The 20,375-nt window shown below is 43.1% G+C and overlaps 1 protein-coding gene across 1 annotated transcript in view; it reads left to right on the plus strand.

Annotated features, from left to right (window-relative positions):
* Nucleotides 1–1,278: 1,278 nt before the first annotated feature.
* arfgef1 (ADP-ribosylation factor guanine nucleotide-exchange factor 1 (brefeldin A-inhibited)) overlaps nucleotides 1,279–20,375 on the plus strand; it is a 56,467-nt gene continuing 37,370 nt past the window's right edge. The window contains exon 1 of the mRNA XM_036521070.1: nucleotides 1,279–1,607. Within this exon, the coding sequence (XP_036376963.1) occupies nucleotides 1,484–1,607 (124 nt within the window). The 5' untranslated portion in view covers nucleotides 1,279–1,483. The remainder of the gene's footprint in view (nucleotides 1,608–20,375) is intronic.

Genomic DNA, 20,375 nt, shown 5'->3' on the forward strand with positions numbered 1-20,375 from the left:
AGATGACAAGGGAGGAGCAGGATTACAGACACAGGTTCTATTGCTCTTGCAAAATCACAAGAGAATGTGAAAGCAGCAGCCACAGAGAAGCGGAGGTTGCTGCTATCAGGTGCTAACTAGCGGCGCTGTATACCGCAAATACAAAACAAGAGACAAGCTAAGTCATGTGCTGCATGTAGATTGTTACCAAGCCAAGCATGTTCATCTCATTGCAACAAGTGATTTTTTTTTCTTCCACCTGAAAAAAAAAGAGAAAAACCTCACACTCCTTGACATCAGCTCAAAAGATGACTAATGACTTTCCCCCTGTCACACTGGTTTTACTTTGTTCTGTGGTTGTTTGATCTATGACAACCTCCTTTTAATTGTGCGGGTATTGTTCTATACCACATTATGCGCTTCTCAGCCACCCAAAAATAAGCAAAATCCTGTGGTAATAAATCCCACCAGCTTTGTGCATCCAAATTAAGGTTGCTTCCAAACAGAACAAATCAAAATAGTTTATTTGTTCAGAAAAAAAAAAACTCTGAAAATAAGTTTAAAAGACAAATTAATAAACAGTTTCAATAATGAGGGGCAAACAGGCACTTATGGAACAATACACAGTACTAATATAATTTGGTAAAAGGGCAGACACCTAGTACAACTTAGAATAATAGTACTTAAATTAGAGTAATAGAATAGTAGACACTTTGTCATCACACTGACACGTGGTGGTTTTGATCTAGACACAAGAGTGCCACCGACTCAGAATAAAAATGAACGCTTTAAAGTATCGACACTTTGGGGGAGCCGTCTGCCGTCGGAATTTGCCTGTAAATTCAGTATGGTTTCATTTATTTTCAACGAGACCGGGGAAACCTCGTGGAACACCAAACCAGGCGCGCTGAGTCTTTCAAACTAGTATGTCTGTCAGCTGACTAACAATCAGATAACCGCGGACCAATACAGTCGGAGCGCACAGGACCGGTGCACTCTGACAGTTGCAGCTTCAGTGCACTGCAGGTGAGGCAGAGCGCCTTACTGCAGTGACATAGCAGTATACAGCAACTTCGGTTATGAATTACCTTGGCTGCTAAAGATAGTGCCTAGCCGCTTAGTGATAGCTCGCAACCTCACCCGTTCAACCACTACTGCATTGCTGTTCAATGAACAAGGAAGTGTGCACAATACACACAACTTGGCAATCCATCGTTAAGGCTCGCTCACTTTTTTCTCTCTCCCTATCCTCTCTGAACTGCTGCCTGACTCACCCTGCCTCATTGCGGCCGTTTTTGACGTGCGTGACGTCGCTTCCTTCCAACATGGCGCAGGCAGGTTGCTAATGGAAAACTGAGGGATTTCCGTGTACATTTATCCCACCTTCCGTATTTATTTATGTTTGTATGTTAGGGCCACATCGGTAGTGCTTTTGAAAAGAGCGACAGATAGGGAGCTGTTTCTGCCCCGGGACAGGCACTCCTCGCCCCAGTTCCAGCGCGACATGTATGAAGGGAAAAAGACGAAAAACATGTTTTTAACCCGAGCGTTGGAGAAGATCTTAGCCGACAAGGAGGTGAAAAAGGCTCACCATTCTCAATTGCGCAAAGCCTGTGAGGTGGCATTAGGTAAGTTTTGTTTTAGCTATCAATATAACAATATGGGATTGTCAGCTTGACACACGTCATACAATAGCTACCTAGCTAGCTAACTGCATCTACTACCTAGCTACCGGCAAGGTGTTGGGCATGCTAGTAAGCTAGCTAGTAAGCTTGTTAGCTAGCTAAGTATTGCATCAAATTTTAGCTAGGTAGCTAACGTTATATCTGTAGCTGATTAGCTAAAAGAGAAAGGTCAATGCAGCCAGCGTCAGTATTTTTAGAAATCTTTGTCAGTTTGACCGAAATGCAATAATAAATTGTGACATTTATTAATCATTAAGTATCAAACTGGCTAGCTAGCTTGCTAATTGGTTAAATGAGGAAAACAAGGAGATGGTGCACGACAGGGGTGGTTACCTTTTCGGGCACTGAAAGCTTGCTAGCCTAGCTCCCTAGCTACCAGCAGAACGCCTTTCTGACATACACTGTCAGCCTGCTAACCACTCGTCGAGTTTTGCCATCTAGCTAGGTTGTAATAAGCAAAACTGTCATGCTTTGGGGGCAGACGCATTTTATTAACATTCACTATACCTTGAAGATTTGATTCGCAGACAAGCTAGCTGGCTAACTGATGATGTATTTAAGCTTGTTAGAATGGAGCCCGACAATGTGTCAATTCTAAATTCTTTTGTTGCCTTGCTTTGGGACGGTGAGAGATGGGCAGGTACCGAGCCACCGTCATACAAATTGTGCGTAAAGACTTCAAAGCAATTGTCCATATGTAGCTAGCTGGCAGCAGCGTTTATAGCCCATTATTTCCTGCGCGACTGTTCGATATGGTTGCTTTTTGTTTCTGTGTCATGGAGAATGAATAGCGATGACAGTGCTGAATTGAGAAAGGTAGCTCGTCGAGCTGTCCTGTATTACCATCGGAGGTAGGCAGGTGGTGTCGGAAGGAAAACGAGCGGCTCGCCTGTTGGTGGGGTTAGGACAACCCTCGTTTTGTACTCTGGCCGTCTGTGGCTTTGGGAGGTTCTCCCCTCCCCATCGACTGTACTGCAGCAATACTTTTAAGACCCAGGGTTGTCATAATTCTCCCTTTTGTATTCAGACCTACTGAACCATAGTTCTTTGTGGCTATTTTGTGTGTGATTATGCATACACACCAAATAAAACTACTAATAAAGTAATGTATTTGGAATACCGTAGCAGTCTTCACAAGGCACAGGTTTATTACTCGGTTATTTAATAAATTATATTATTGAAAGCGATTGCGTCTGCTTAAGGGTAGGGCTCTGGTTAATGAATCTTTTGTTACAAATGCATTTATTGATGTAATAGCCTTAATGCTTGGAAGTTTATTACGGTTGCAGTGTATGGTGAGGAAGCCTCCTACCAGGGTCACATTCTTATTCAGTCAAGTCCACTCAGTTAGAAATGTGAAAACAAAAGACACTCTCCCTGGTTGATAAAGCATTCCATACAAACATGGTTTGAAAGATAAATTTAACAGAATGATGATATTAAGTAGGCCTGTGTATAATCTCAAATGGCTGTTGGCACATGATGGGAACTTTTGGCACTGTATTTATGGCTACACTTCAGCCTTTGGTTTGGTTAATGCACCATATCAAAGTGTTCAGCACACTGGCAGCTAGTGCTTTAGAATGTAATCTGTGGGGTATGGTGTCTTTATTTTGGCGATCATTCTGAACATAACTTGCACAGCACTGTTTTGAAACATAGCTCAAATCAAAGATACGTACACTTCATATTTTCCAGACCAAGTACAGGCTAAGTAATTGAGCTCATCATTGTTTGATGAGCTGTTCAGTGTGTGTGTACACTTTACTTGAGAGCCCATGTATTACTGTAACGGTTTCAAGCATGAATTTAGCCCTTAAGAACTTGTTACTCACAGATAGCTTAATTATTTTGGGTTATGGTTTCAACATCTGAGGGTGCTTTCACATAACAGTCTGTCTTGAGGTAAGGTAGCCTAGATCGATTCCAAGTGACACTGAAAGTGTTTGCTTACAGAGTGGAAAATCCAGCCCCTCCAGCGTTCAGGTGTAGGACATGTGATACCTGAGGTGAAGCCTGTTTATGTTCAGTTGATAACCAATCCCTCTAACAGTTGGCATCCCCCTATACCCATGCACACAAACAACAGACCACAGTTCTTCCTATATGATGAATGAGTCACTCATTTCTGACTGTGATGGTCGCACAGTTCGTTTAGGGATCATCTCATCGGATGGGACTGTTACTCGAGCCGCTGTTTGCAGTCAGGCCCTCCTCCTCTCTCCCTGCAGCCTGGTTGTGCCTTCATAAATGCCAGATAGCGTGAAATTATCCATCAGTCACTCTCCATTACGAATTAAAAAGGGATGTGCGGGAGCACCCTGAGTGTATGCAAGCTGTGTTTTGTGTGATCACTGATCTGAGCCCCTTGATGGAACAGCGAGGCCTTGTTTTTTAACAGTACAGTTCCAGACATTGATGGCGTGTTACTGTGGGATGCAGCTAATTACGAAATTCACCCCATCTACGTGGAAAGCTGTCGCTGAAGTAAATTGTGTTTTTGTCCAGTAGAATTCTGTGTTGCAGCCATTCTAACATAAATGAACCAGCCTTGCATTTAAGATAAGGGTCATTTCAGTGGCTTTGACATAAAAAAAACATTAGCTAATTTGGTTGGTGGAAGAGTTTTTTGTTTCTTTTTGTTTTCAGGCCTTTAATGTTTTGTTTTGTAGGGGTATTCAATCTAGGAATTCAGTACTATGACTAAAAATCAACATCATAGGATATGACCTTTGGCAAAAATGGTCTTTTGTAGTTTAAAAACAGTCATCAGAGACTCCATTTTGCATGAAGGCTACTGCATTTGAATGTCAGTGCACAATGCTGGGAATGTTGTACTTAATATTTTTGATCCACTAAGCTGTTGACTGTAAAATTAAAATAAACTCAGTCATGCAGATGATCTTTGAAAATTTGTTCTGGAAAGTAAAATGTTTGTATTGTGAAACTGATGAAAATGTGTAAGCTTATAGCTTCTCTGTTGTTTTGGCTGATAGCATAAAATGTCCTATACATTTCGAAATACCAAGTGAAAGCCCACTGTGGACATTTTAGTGTAATCCAGTCAGTTTAATTGGTGCCTTCACACTAATTAGCAGTTATAAAAAAATGGTCACGTGTTGTGTAATGACTGTTGTCACCTCTTAACTCTTAGGTGGGAGCTTTCTCATAGTGACTCTTTCCTGCGTTGTGTCAATATTTCATCTAGGATTCTTTCAATGCTAGAATTTCAATTGGAATAAATAGCAGTAATGAGGAAATGTGAGGACAAATGGCTACAAACAGGCATGGATCAGATGTCCCCAAAAACCATTTGTTCTGGCAAAATATTAAGATAGTTAAGCAATCAGATGGTCTTGCTAAGCCTTCACTTTCACTCTGAACTTAACCCTTACTGTCTTTGGGGGAAAAAAAATCTGATAAGCTGCATACTTTGGATGCTTAAAATATTCAGAGAATCTGTGAAAAGTGACAAACCCATGACTTCATTCATTTCTAGACCACCAACAGATTCAGTTGTGATGTGAGGTGCTTTGAAGGCCTCTTTTTAAGATGCTTTTGGTCGAACCCTTTTATTCAGTGAAGTGCTGAAGTTGAACTATACATGCATGATCATTTTATAAGAGTTAGAGACTAATTGCTGGGAAGCTGTTTGTGTTTGAGGCTTGCCTTATTGTAAACTAGTATAACCAGTACAACAAGCAGTGACAGTTCCAATTGTCTGATTGATCATTTAAACGAAACCTTTGCAGCGTATAGCTCAACTCCATTTCTTAAAGAATGGCTTTGAAGGTGTAGAATACAGGTTTGACTTCAGAGGAGATTGAGTTTCTGTTTCAAAAGTGACAATCACTCAGCCTGGCAACATAAGCTGGGTATGGTGCCCTACACAGTAAACAGTACAACATAGGTGTAAATAGTCAGAATATCTCACTCTAGCTACGGAGATTCTTTCTTTCTTCTTCTTCTTTCGGCTGCTCCAGTTTAGGGGTCGCCACAGCGGATCGTCCGTTTCTTTGCACAGTGCAAATTCATTCTCTGCACAAGTATATTGTTGAAGCAGCTGTCAATTACAGTCATGGTAGATGAAGGGGAATTGTTACAGTACTATTATTTTGATGTTAGCATCAAGCATTAGGTCTGTTTCAGAGATTTTCACAGTCCGTGTTGTAGTAACTATTAGTTGCTAATTTGTTACTTGTTACTAATAATAATTAATTAAACGGACTTAAACGGACTCTCTTGTCTGAAGTAACTTAAAGTAACTCAGATGGATAATAGACAAGAGTAAGTAATACAGTTAGATAATAACATTAGGTAACTGAATGATAAAATCCTGAAATAGATAAGGGGAAAAATAAGATAACTAACAGTAAATGTTTGGAAAGTTACAGTTATAAAGAGTGACATGTGTTAAAGAGTGAGAACAAAGGCAATCTCTTAAGCAATTTGAGGAACCCTAAAGGTTCCCCTCAATGTTCAGTTTATGGCCCTCATAAATGGCAGTGAAAATGAATTGCTAATGAGCTCAGGCTTCAGTTAGGCCCTATTAATCAATGGCAACCATTTCAGAAAGTCAGGCTGCCTAATTTGAGTAATTTGAACTTGTTTGCCATTGTAGAAGTAAACTCTTGAGATTTGGCAAACAGAAATTTCAGGTTGCAGTGAATTTTTTTTATTTCCAATGTTGTAGTTGCTCACAGGGGAAAAGCACTGTGTTAAAACTGCTCTGTGAAGCACTGTACTTCAGGGTTTCAAATTAAGTAGCACTGAATTTCAAAAGCTGATAAAACTAAAAAAGATAATAAAACAATGTTGTCCTTGTACAGAGCCTGTAATTAAATCTCCATATTAAACACTAAAAAACACACATGCAAAACAGCTACTCTGCCACGTCGCTCTTCTAGGAAGTGAGCACAAAACTGGCATTTCTCACCTTATTTTGTAATTATAGTTCGTTCAAAAACCACATGTGAGTGGTCACATAATTGCCACCTCTGAGTGATGTGGAAATTGCCTCAGTAGTGCACTGTCATGGCTGTTGGTCTGTAGAATTCAGGCCACGGCTCCCATGTCTATAGGTGTGCTGATTCGTGCGAAGACAAGAGAGAATGTTTTAAGTGCAGTCCTGATTCTGTAACTAATTCTGCCCCTCCCAACCTCCCAGCCACCACATGAAATTTCTGTATGTCCATATTGAAATTGGGCCTTTAGTTAAATTCGTGCTTTAGTGTTGTGCAGGTGGTTTAGGCTTTTATATTCGTGCGCTCTCATTTTCAGACATTCCTCAGTTGCTGGTGGGTCCAAATCGGTTAGCAAAACCAGAAACACAGTTCAGTGGGCGAAACCGTTGACATTTAGTTTTACATAGTTTGGTGTTTTCGTTTTGGTGATGATACAACAGATTTCAAGGTGAAATACAGACTGGGGCACTGTATACCACCTCTTGGGAGTTTTAGAAGAGAAAAAAAGGAGATTTCTACATCAGAGACTAATGAGATGGTAGAGGTAGGCTGCCAGGACAGAGACTTAGGTGACTTGAGGGAAAGTGGATAGAAATAGGGTTACGCAGTCATTTATGCTGTATTTCAGCTCTGCAGTTAAAGTGGGAAATGAACAAGATTTGCTGAATAGTTTCTGGAGCACCAAAATGGTTTGGTTGGAATAGAAATCCACATTTTTCACTTTAATAAACATGCAACTTTATACAGAGTGCGCAATGAAACATTATGAGGTCCACCGGAGTCATAAAAACCACAGCTGCTCACCATTGTAATCATATACAAAATTTGCTGCATAATGTGTGGTCTCTTCAGATTGTTAATTTGCTTTTAGAATCGGGCCAGTGTTTGCCTGGTTATGGTGGTGTGACTATGGCCTTGACTTCTGGAAAATGTCAGCCACATTCTGTGCACACAGATGAATGGTAATGCCCAGGTCTGACTAAATCTGTGTTATATCTGTTTATAATTAAATGGCAGAAAAGTATTTTACAAGTATTGTATTGTATTGTATTTTACAAAAATTTACAAGTATTTCACTTGTAAATGGCTGATTCTATCAAACAATGAGAGGATAGAAAACCCACAACAAAACTGATTGGCAGTATTTGAGTGGACTGTTTTTTTTTTTCCATCTGGCCAATGAAATGAAAGTCTCAGGGCTCTGCTGATTTCCTCTTTCAGACAGGAACTGCCAGCAGAATTTAGGAGTACAATCTGCATCTGAATCGCAGGTCATCTCCAGTCGCAACAATGAGTTCACAGTCTCCACGGGGGTTGGGGAAACGCATTATTGTTTCACATTTCTGCCGTTCCACAGTCTCATGCTCTCGTAGCTACCAGCCACTCTATATAGCGGTTGCTTTCCTGCATTCTGAGAAATTGCATCACAGCCACTACAGAGCCCTGGATCCAGCTGCCATTAAGCGTGACCCTTAAAGATGAGCAAATTCAAATGAGGCCGTGTCAGTACCTGTCACCGAAAATGTGAAAAATTCTTTGCCGTGGTTTTTATTCATGCTAATACTGCAGTTGGGTCAGCACAGGGCACCGATACAGTGTAGTGTTTGCTATTCTGCTGTTTGACCTTTGAGAGCCAGTGCATAATACCGTATGCTTCTGGAACAGAGGCTCTATTGTATGTCTCATACTCTGTATGCTCTGATTGTTAAACATTCTCTCCTATAGGCAATGGGAAGCAGAGGGTCACTCTTGAATACTCTTGATTGTAGAAAAACAACTGGTCAAAACTGCTAGAGGTGTGAGCCTGCCAGTCATAAGACTATTATAAAATGGCCTAAGATTAATTATGCATTCAGTGAACTGCAGGTTCATCCAACCACATGGACATACTGTTGTTTGTTATTTTGAAAGCAATATTCATACACAAGCGGCAGTCTTTAAGTTGTCATCTTGTCATGATTTCTTTTACATAAAAGCAATATTTGTCATAGTGGAATGACCTTGCAGATTGGCAGTGCAAAGTTAACAGTAAATATGTGCCTTCACAAATGCCTTCATTGTACATATCTGATGTAACGTGTATTATAATTGCAGACACTAGCCTGTTTATACATTAAATCTCTCCTCTCTTGCTAAGATATGATGTTGCTAATCATTGGACACACAGCACCACTTGTGTGAGGTACACGTTTGACTTAAGCAGACTGACAAAAGCTTTTCAGTAAACATCACAGATCTAGAATTAGGTTGCATGAGAGCAATTGTAGGTACTTTACCTTGGCAGCTAATGGCGGATTTTAGAGGAGTACTAAGAGCTCACTTTACCTCACATGATACATGGACGTACTGTATGTTGGAGTACCAACAAAAATGGAAGAATATGAAACCGATGCTGGTGCAGTGATCAAAGGTAGAGATGCAGAAACCGTACGTTACATATGATTATAAATTCACAGAAACATAAAATGGAGTAGTTTCTCTAGAAGCTGAAGAGACTCAGAACTCCTGGTGCCCACTAGTATAACATGGGTCACGGTCAGCGTCCTTTCACAGTCCTAAAGACCGCCGCTGTTCCTGGGGTCTCTGCAGGCCAGCTCGGGTCAGCTCTGACTTTGAACAGGTCCGGCCTCTGATTATGCGGAATAGCAGATCCAAGTGGATAATTAAGGGTCTGTGTGAGAGGCAGACCACACGTCCTGCTCTGCAACAGGCCTGCATTGAGACAGCTCTTTGAGAATGGGGGTGCTCCTTGCTGGCTCCTGGCTGTTTGGGGGATCTGTTGCTGGAGCTCTGAGTGGAGAGAGGCATTTAAAGCACTCCTGTCTGGGCAGCAGCCTTGAATTCTTCAAGAGCCACACCCCACTGGACCTCCCACCCAATGAGAGCAGTACCAGTATGAGTCCAGTAATTATGTATTATTGGCTGACAGGTGCACTGGCCCTGCAGCACAAATGCACTGGTGCATTCCCCAGGCTAGTCTGTGGCTGAGCAGTGATTAGGCAGGGGACTGAAGCCTGGCTCAGGGACTGCAGGCGGATGAATGCCCGTGATAAATGTGGTCCCCTTCATCTGAGCGTAGCCTGAAAAATTACATTAAAACCCAGGCCTGGTGAGCCTGATGCAACTCCCAGCTCCTTGTTCCTCTATTTTATTACTCACATTATCCGTTTACTTCAGAGGATCCCATGGTGTTTTCCAGCCAACGCTTCACTTGTTATCGTGGACCTGCACCCTGGCACAGTCCAGGAGCTACGTTAGATTGAGTGCATTCGCTGTCTGTTACTGTGGGGTTTGCTTTGAAGGACATAACTGGTTTATGTGCAGAATCACACAGTGAACTTTGCTGTGCTATGTCTGCACTCTGTGCCTGCTGTGAATAAGCTGGATAGCACTGAATGTAGATGTGAGCTTTCAATGTGAATTTCAGCTCAAGAAGAGAGATTTAATTGAGAGTTTACTTACGTTTTGGGTTGCTGTCATCATCTCATAGTGTGTGGGTATACAAAATATGAGAAATGATCAGTAATTTGATTGATTTCGGTACTGTTGTTAAGTATCAGGAATAAATGCACAAAATGCTGCCTACCAATGCTAGATTCTTCTTTATTTTTACAATATTTCATTTATTTACATAAACCCTGCAATCAGATGGTGAGCACGCTATAACTGTTGTTGTCGTTAATAGTTCGATTAAGATTAAAGTAGTTAAGATTAAAGTAGCACAGAATGGTTAACAACGGCAAGGAAGAACAGGGGTTTCGAAGTACATCTGAGTATCACCAGGGAGCCAAAAAAGGGAAGTGCGTTACCGAGAGACGGGGATGGAGAGAGATGAGGACGAGAGATGACAAGCCATAAAGACCGATATTGTCATATATACAGTGAAAAGGAAGACGGGTAGTAGAGAGTCAAAGCTGCAAGGGGAAAGGTGACCAAAGTTAGGACAAGCTATCTGCACTACACCCTTAGGAAGGGACATGTTACACAAGTAAAGCAAATACGGTGTGTCAAAGAAGAAATCAGTCCAGTCATTAGATGAGGGAAACAGTTTTGCTTGTGTGGCCACCTTTCCCACATTTTGTGGCTCACACAGGAATGCACACTTGTGGTGCCGCCGTACAGCAACCCAGCGGTGACATATCCTGAATTTGATTACAGTTGTGCCTGATGCTCTCAGAGTCACAAAATGAGGGTGATATTAGGGCTCTTCAACAAAATTGGCAAGGAATTACATGCGATGAGAAGAAAACATGGTCAGTAAATGAGTGGGTATGCAGCAGCCCTCAGCCACGTATAATGTCTCTCTCATATCCGATGCTCTGTTCGATCCAGGACTGCAGCAGGGAGGCTTCATTGCGATGGATTTGTTTCCCCCCTAGCCGGTTTCGCTTTCTTCTTAATGGAAATTGATATAGATGCGCAGCGTAACCGCTGCTGCAGCTTAAAATGGTGCCCGAGTAAATTTCAAAACTCAGAACACACACAGGCACTCTCACACACACACACACACACACACAGTTGCAAACGGCCCAACACACTTTACAGGAACAAGTCCTGAGAGGAGTGTTGTTAGTGTGTTCAGCTACGGGAATGAGCCACCCTGGTGTGTAGGTCCGTCACTGTGTTCTCTCATTGCGTGGAGTCACACTGTAATCGTGACGGACGCACTTGCAGGCTAGCAATTTAGTATAGTCTGCAGCACAGGTCTTTGGGAGGCTCTAGCTGTTTAGACCCCACTCTGAGTCACTGTCTTCAATCCTATAGAATAGATCCACACAACACTCAGGCTCGGGAACACGCACACACACACACACACACACACACACACACACCGGCCTGGCTTCCTCCAGGGTCACAGCTGCACAGTTAATTAGGTGGGAGCTCTCTCAAATGCACTCAGAAGGAGAGATCCACAAAGCCGAAACATGATGAGGAAAATTAAATGAACACTTTTAACAAAATGGTGTGGTTTAGAGAAAGAAAGAAAGAAAAAAACAATCTTTCCCTGCTGGCATAGTACAAGATATTTAGTTACATTTACACCGTAAATAATGCATCGCGGCGGCGTGCTGGCATTTCATTCAATCCCTGTGCTGTTGATGAATTAATTATAGCTCACCTGCAATGTTGATGAGAGAAAAATACCGTCAGCGCTCTCCCTGCATTTGGGGGACGAAACGATGTACTGTGAAGTTGTGATTATGTTCATTAGAGGCTGCCATATTCTGCATACATCTGAGGGGCAAGCCACTACAAAGCTGATGAGACGTCACCTTAGCAGGAGGGAAAGGATAAGGCCGCTCTTCCCTGCCAGCCGTAGTAGTCTAGTGGTTGCCAGGTCCGGAGCTAGAGGAAGGAAGGCGTGATTAAAAGGCGCTACTTGGACAGAATGAGCTGCGGCTCTGTATTGTTATCCTGCGTTTGCGCAGCTGTAAATCTGTATGTTCTGATTCGCACAACACGGCACTCCGAGCTGACGCTGGTGAAAGAACCAGCAGTGCTGGAAATGATGCAGCCATCGTGTAGTCCGTTTAAGGCCGGTTTGTATTACAAAATATTAATTGTGGGCCCCTTTATGATACGGCTTAATAACTTAATACTGTCTACGACCCGACATCGGTAATCTTATTTCCAATAAAGATTTTTGTCAGCGTTTGGCAATAAAGCTCCAGCACTTCATATTGTCATGGTAATAAGGCGATAAAAGCCCCACACCAGCGGAGTAGCCTTGCATCGTGTAGCCCAGAATTTCCTGCCTCTCGGCGGAATGTAATTACGGTGGTGAAGCCTTTCTTCTCACCTGCTACAATGGAAATGTCAGGAGCCAGATTGTTTTCAGCTTCACCATGGAAGCGCTGGCTGCTGTGTTTGTCCTTTTGGATGGAGAGATCAGACCTCTTGTCATTATGCCTCATCCGGAGAGCGCCAGTCTCATGCCGGCTCATGTTCAGCACTGCCGTTTGCGTTGCACCAAAGGGAAGGTGTGTGTGTGTGTGTGGGTGCTGTGCATTTAGATTTACATATACACTCTGCAGGGCGCATCGCGTTGTCATTCACTGTCACCATCTGTTACGCGTTTGTATCTGTTTAGCTCCGTTTTTAAACAAAATCTAACGAAGTCAGATTTGAGACACGCACGATAAGCATAACAATTAGCATGTGGTCGTTCCACTTCCCTCTTCAGGCAGACCTTCCGCATTGAAAAACAGTTCACTTTTGATATATTGCCGTGGAGGCGACCTGTTCAAAATCCAAACCGGGGACAGATTTGCTGAGTAATTTAGTCACAGAAGATACCAGTGTGATTCAAATTCCAGCCAACAGCACATTTCTTGGCTATCGCCAGGGAGTGCATTGGAACATAAGGACTGTCGCATCATCGCTATGATATGAGTGGAAACACCGAGAAGATATTTTTTTGTGTTATGTTTTTTTTTTTTTAGATAATGCTGTTCTCTTTGTTTGCTGCTAAGAGAACCACCTGTGGGGGACGTGCGGGAATGTATCACGGTGTCCTTCATTTTCAAAAGCTGTGATGTTAACAGCAAAATTTTTCCGGCACATAATGAGGCAGAGCACGTTAAGTTTCGGGTTTTCGCTGTTACTTTAGCTGCATAGCCGCACTTTGTTTTTATTTGTGTCTGATAACGTGCTGAAGCCAGTGTTATTACTGAAAGTGAGACGAACAGATCGTCGATCGTCAGCAGTAGCGCACTACGTGCTATCCTGGGCGGGAGAGCATCTCACTCACCTACTCTTCGTTAATTAGCCGCGCGGTCACCAGACTCAAGTGACCCGTGCCTGCTGTCTTCCAGCCGAGTGGCGCGCCTACAGCTGTGAGCCCGCACTCCCAACATACAAAGTACCGAAGCACTGCGAAATAATGTGACTATGCTTCAGTTAGGGTTTGGCAAGCAATTTTCCAAGCAATTGGTTTTTTACATCATGATGATCATTTATATTCGTTTCCATTCGTTTAACATTTATTTAAATGATTTGAGAACGAAGCAGCTTTTATTTAGACAGCAGTTATATTACCTCTGTAATACCGCGAGTGTGGGATTACGGTACTACAGCACTGCTGGTGATAGGCTTATTTTGTACGTATAGTATATGTCTGTATTGACATTTAAACCTGTAAATCGTTCCAGTTGTAATCACTGGAATTGTAATGGCGTTTAACTTTTATTTTAAAAGCAGTGCAGTTGTTTCCTCGCTCATTTCTGTGGTTTTCTTCCTTACTATTTTCTGACGCATTTTGTCATTTGTCATCTGTCATTGTCTCTATACATTTCTGTCTTGTGTCACTTTTATTTTAATGCATTGTAGCACCTTCCATGGATAATTTAAATACAGCTGTATATTTCTGGCAACTGCCTTTGCAAAGCCACCTGTGAGAAGCACAAAGAGAAGGGCCGTGTCGTAAAGTCAGTTCTGTCTAATCGATTTGTTTAAAATACCCTTTGGAATTGTTAAACAAATTACAAATGGTACACCTGGTTGAAAAGGCTGCTTATTCAAGCACCTGTGGTCTTACCCCACCGTTAGCATAGGTTTGGTAATTGTCTGACAGCTGGAGGGTCTAAGGTTTGATTTAATTTTAGGTGGGAAGTTGTTGCCTCTTGTGTCGAAGAATGTTGACCATCTGGAGAAGCTTGGGGTTCTGTTATGGACCTCAGGTTGGGTGGAACCTATAGACAAAGCACTGGGTGTGTTTCTTTGGGTTTACTCGGCATTTGTATGTAAGAATGCAGTTGATGGTTTGATTTACGTAGGAGACAACACCCTCTCTCCCCACCTTCCTACCAGCTGTCCTGCTCTAGATGGCCCTTTTTAAAAAAAAAAAAAAAACCTGTTTGTGGTGCATCAGTACTGAAGGTGATCTTTTTTGTTATTGTCCATCAAAAATAAGCCATAAAATTACACGAGTCCCGGTTTACCCACCTTCATACTGAAATTCCCCCATTTTAGTTTTTCCTCTCTACTAGTGTCAGTGATTTGAGTCTTAAGCAGTATATTGTGATTGTTTTGTGTTCTTTTAGTTCTCCGTTGATATTGAATTTATATTACTGAAATGCCAGTTTTCAGTGTGCCACTCTTTAATTACACCAGTTAAACTATGTGTTTCATTGTGAAGTGAAACCGTGAGAAGGCCTTTTTTACAACATGAGTATTTGAAATGGCGCCCTTTGATCTGTGTCTCAGCCTTCATGTGGAAGTAGAATAATGAATTCAACGCAGAATAAAATATCCAATGCCACAGGTATGGTTATTGCCACTGGTTTTCAAAATAGTTCCATTTTTAACTCCTGCCATGATAATGGGTTTGATAAGTTGTTGTCATTATAGTTTGTGCTTGACATTAATCTGCTGTCAAATGAACCAGAAGTCACTACTGTAAAGGAACATTGGGGAAGTGTGTTTGTGCAAGAAAATCACTTGCTAAAAAAAAGTCTGTTATATGTTCTTCTAGATTGCAAAATGGTTCCCAATGCATCTTTCCCCATGGGGTCTTGCAACACTTTTCTGTTACGTCTGAAGCCACATATGTTAATCTTGAATATGAAGGCAATTGGAATCTGTCAGTTGTTGCCTGGAGGGGTTGAGAAATCACTGGGTTTGTACGGTGAGTGCAGTTCAGTTGGAATTAATGCCGCATTTAAGTGGTTTAGCTCCGTATTGAAGGTGTGCCAAGGCAGAGCTGCCGGAGCCTCTCAGGTCTTTGAAATGTTAATGAGACAGAAGGAGACGGGGGTGATGTTCCGCGGCGTGCCTCTCGGACGGTGGGGTGTGGGGGCGGGGCCAACCTGGCCGCTGAAGGAACCTGCACAGTGTTAAGGAGGCGGCAGGCAGCCCTGAGCCAGCGTTTGCGTTTCGAGGGAGTCCCGGGACGCACAAGGCCGATGGAGCCAGGCTGGTGATGGGCCTGCTACGTTGCTGCATGGAAGCGCATCCCCTGGGTCAGGTGGCTTGCCTGGTTGAGCACTGCGCTGAAGGAAAATAAACACCTGAATGAAGGCTCCAGCAATGCTTAGATAAATTAGATCATGCCTTATGGTCTCTTTGTAAAATTTTATCGCGCCACAACAGGAAAAAAAGAGGGGAAGTTGGGAGTTTATTTGCGCTGGGAGCTGCCATGCTTGCTCCAGGCATGCTTCCTGTCTGGTTATATTCGCCGGGTGTTTCGTGGCATGTTGCAGAAGTCCTCCGGAGACCTCCATATTTATTTTTTCCCCTGAAGAAGAAGTGTTTATGCCAAATACATGATTATTCACAAGGCAGCAGCTTGTTGCTTAATTGATGTAAAACGCTTTTGAATGTGTGTCCCTCGTTGCCAGACTGGCTGCATACTGAATTAATTTAGTTGATTAAACAGGAGAAATCGGCAGCAATGTTTGTCCAGGTGAATCCAGCCCCCAGGACTTGCTGCCGCTGTTTCTTTGCGTTTGGCTCTGCGGCCAGGTCTGAAACACTTCTGCAGACCAGAACAAAATGTAGAGGCAAAAAGACTGTCAGGTGTTGACTTATGCAGTATTTCACTGCTTGTTGAGCCTGCAGGGATGGAGAGGCATTTTCTTCATAGCTTGAGAGAGGATTAACATGCTTGTGGAAGCCCCGATTATTCAAATTGCATGGCCTCTAAACACAGCATCAAAGGAGATGCACTGTGATCCAAAACTGAGATGGTTAAGGAAATGGGATTTCCACTCTGAGGGGCTCAGGTGATTTTTAGGTTCAGTTTGTTTATTTTTTGGAGAATCTGGGCCCTTTCCCTTGCTTAGTAAAACGAAAACTGGAAACTTTAGCGCAGAGGGATTAATGAATTGAGAGCAGAAATCAGAAATAGCACCGTGACACAACCATGTAAGAGACACAAGAATAAGTGCAAGTGACACAAGTCTCACTGGGTGCACTGGGACAAAGCAGGATGTTCCAGTAGGAGGTGGAGTGGACTCTTGGAAGACAGTTTTAATGATGCAGCTAGGCTTGTTTAAAAGCTCTGGGAGAGACATCCCATGTGGTGCAGCTTGCTGGAACGACACGTCACGCGAGTGGAGTGGCTGCCTCAGCCCCTGCTGTGACAAGCTCCTCATTTAGAGCAGGAAAAACAGTGGCAGAAAAACAGCCTCCTCTTCCCTAGAGAGACGGAGTTGCAGCTCATACGGTATATCAGCTGAAGGGCATTTTTGTTCTTCAAAATGAAAGGGCTAAAAAGGAGGTTCGTTATTTCCATTATACATTTATCTTTGTTCAGAGATCTTTAAAGCCTATATGATGTTATTCCACACCTGTACAGTGGAGATATATAGGTTATCCTAACATCATTTTGCAATGACATCACAGTGTTGCTGGGCAGAGTGATTGAACAGGCGAGTCCATGGAGTGTCAGTGGCCTAGTTATATACACCAATGAGCCAAAACATTATGACCACTCACAGGTGAACCGAATAACGTTGATCATCTCCAAACAAGGGCACATGTCAAGGTCTGGGTAGATTAGATGGTAAGCGAACAATCAGTTCTCATAGTCAACGTGTTGGATGCAGGAGAAGTGAGCAGGAGTAAAGACCTGAGCAACTTTGACAAGGACCAAATTACTATGGCCAGATGACTGGGTCAGAGCATCTCTGAAATGGCAAGGCTTGTGGGATGCTCCCGGTCAGCAGTGGTGAGTACCTACTGACAGTAGTGTGAGGAGGGATAAACCACAAACCGGCGACAGGGTGTTGGGGCCCATCGATGTGCGATGGCAACGAAGGCTCCCCCGTCTGGTCCAAATCGACAGAAAGTCTATTGTCCCACAAGTCACAGAAAATTTTAATGATGGTTATGGGAGGAATGTGTCACAACACACGGTGCATCGCACCCTGCTGCGTATGGGGCTGCATATGGGACCGGTCAGAGTACCCATAATGACCCCTGTCCACCGTCGAATGCGCCTACAATGGGCACGCGAGCATCGGAATTGGACCGTGGAGCGGTGGAAGAAGTTCGCCTGGTCCGATGAGTCCCATTTTTTTCTAGGTCACGTGGGTGGTCGTGTACGTGTGCGCTGTTTACCTGGGGAACTGATGGCACCAGGATGCACTGTGGGAAGACGACAAGCCGGTGGTGGGAGTGTGATGCTCTGGGCAATGTTCTGCTGGGAAACCCCGAGTCCAGCCATTCATGTGGACGTCAATTTGACACGTGCCACCTACCTAAACATCGTTGCAGACCAGATACATCCCTTCATGACAATGGTATTCCCTGATGGCAGTGGCCTCTTTCAGCAGGATAATGCGCCCTGCCACACTGCACACATTGTTTGGGAATGGTTTGAGGAACATGATGAAGTGTTCAACGTGTTGCCCTGGCCTCCAGATTCTCCAGATCTCAATTCAGTTGAGCATCTGTGGGATGTGCTGGACCGACAAGTCCTATCCACAGTGGCTCCACCTCGCAACTTACAGGACTTGAAGGATCTGCTGCTAGTGTTTTGGTGCCAGATACCACAGGACACCTTCAGGGGTCTTGCAGAGTCCATGCCTCAGTGGGTCGACGCTGTTTTGGTGGCACACGGAGGACCAACAACATATTAGGCAGGTGGTCAACACAGGCCACATACATCATCGGTGTATGTGGCCTGTGTTGAACTCTGCCGTTGAAGCTTTGCTGAAAGTGAAGGCCTTAAAGGAGAACTCTGGTCAACATTTATATTGATATATTTTATTGTACGTATCAAGTACTTACATACAAGATTGAGCATTCCAAACCACGTCCTTCAAGTCTAGTACCCAACTCTCTTCCAGCCTGTGAAACAAGCCACTACCAGCCACAGCTTTTCGTTATCACTGGAGATATTTTCCTTTACGTCTGCGTCCCCTTGGATAATTCCTACTTGGGCTCTTGTATGTATGCTATAAAGGTAATATTACTAGGGTGATTAATGTATGAGGTGTGTTTTTCCCTCAGAAAATAAATTTCAATTGTGGCAGTCCCTTCTTTATGGCATCGCATTCTGTCTTCACATTGTGTCCATTTTGCTTAGTTTAGCAGAGTGGTTCTGTTGTCTCCTTGTATATTGTATGTTCAAATCAACACAAAAAAATGCAGTCATTGTACAAAAATTGAGAGGCACTCACGTCTGTCCAAATTACACAAAATTACACATTACCTCTCACAAACTGAACAAGCACTATGCACCCCTGTGTGTCCTAAATTATTTTTTGTTACTGAGTTTTTTCAATTTACCGTCTGATATGAATGAGGTCTTTCAAACTTTGTGTTGCATCCAAAATGTGTGAACGAGTCAGCGAAATATGAGCAATAACAACAGAATTTGTTTTAGCATAATGTATTCAAATTTGTGCTGTCAATGCACATAATAAGCACACTAGGAAGAAGAAGATAACAATAATAATAGGTATTAGTGGGATAATTGTTATGATTCATCAACAACTGAGGCCAAGGCTGCTGCCATCTATTTTCTGCTAAAGGTAGAAAGTCACTTCAAAGTGGCTACAACCACCAGATGTGCCGATTGGCTCAATATTAGCGGAGACTGGTGTTTAGAAATATAAACACAGAGACTGTAATATTTTGAGGATGCAGTGGGGTATGAAAATTAAGCAGAAGAAGAAAGATAAGATGATAACAAGGTACATAGTTCAGTCTGTCCAAATTTGGGTATTTATTGTGTGGCCATGTGAGATTTTGTCCATATTGTCCAAATGGTTAGTTGGTGGTAGAGTAAATGTTGTCCAAGTGCAATGAGTCAGACTTCAGGGTCATTGTAGGTATTTGTGTAGTAAACCCCAAAGATGGCCCAAATCGTTCCTGTGTAGTAGGTATGGGGTATATTCTGCCAATCCGTAACTTGTCAGGTGGCATACCTGTGATTCTAGTGTAGTGCACTCTGCCTGTTGAAGGACTGATGGAGTGCATTTTCATGTATTAACTGTGGTCATGGTGTAAGATTCATTTTCACTAGTTTGCAGCTCCTGAGGTTGGACCACAGCCAGACCCGCCCCATTACCCAAATGGATATTGTGCGCTTGTAAGGGCACTGTTTATGAATTTGAGGTTGAAAAGGCCTTCTTTTTTTTCTTGATTAGCTCAAGCAAGGACAAAGGGTGTTGTGTAGGTTAACGATGTCAGTCTCTCAGGGGGAGGTGAGCCATCTTAAGCTGGTGCTTCTGTGTGTGTGCGTGTGCGTGGCTCTGTGCGAGAGTGCGTGTAAGTGCGCGTTGTGTGGAATGGCCTGCGTGGTGCTTGGATGCCTACCGAAGCAGACGATTAGCAGCGAAGTTAAGGAGGGGAGGCAGAACAATCGTGTTCCTTTTAGGGCCGACGTGGGCGGGGTGGGGGGGGGGACAGACAGTGGAGAGGCGGAGCACCTGCACTGCGTACAGGTGTGGATGTTGCTGCTGGTGAGGTGAGGGAAGGGAGCGCTGCTGGTTTAGATCAAAGCCTTGCATGCACAGCACCAATAGAAATGTCATGCTTTCTGGAACATGGCAGTCTTCTCTTGGTCTTTTTCTTTTCAGGACGATTTGGAAAGGAGTTTGTAAATGCCTTTCAGTTTGCTATTTGAAGAGGCTGAATTCAGGTGAAGACAGGCACACCATATCACGTATTTATATATAAAAACCTCAAGCTTCACAATTTGAGCTAATGCTTGAGGCATCCGCAAGAGACATGTGACTGTATAAAGATCCCAAGAGAGTCATTTGAGCCCTATGCGAGTCATGTGGGTCATATGGAA

This window comes from Megalops cyprinoides, chromosome 2, assembly GCF_013368585.1.
Source record: "Megalops cyprinoides isolate fMegCyp1 chromosome 2, fMegCyp1.pri, whole genome shotgun sequence".
Lineage (NCBI taxonomy): Eukaryota > Metazoa > Chordata > Actinopteri > Elopiformes > Megalopidae > Megalops > Megalops cyprinoides.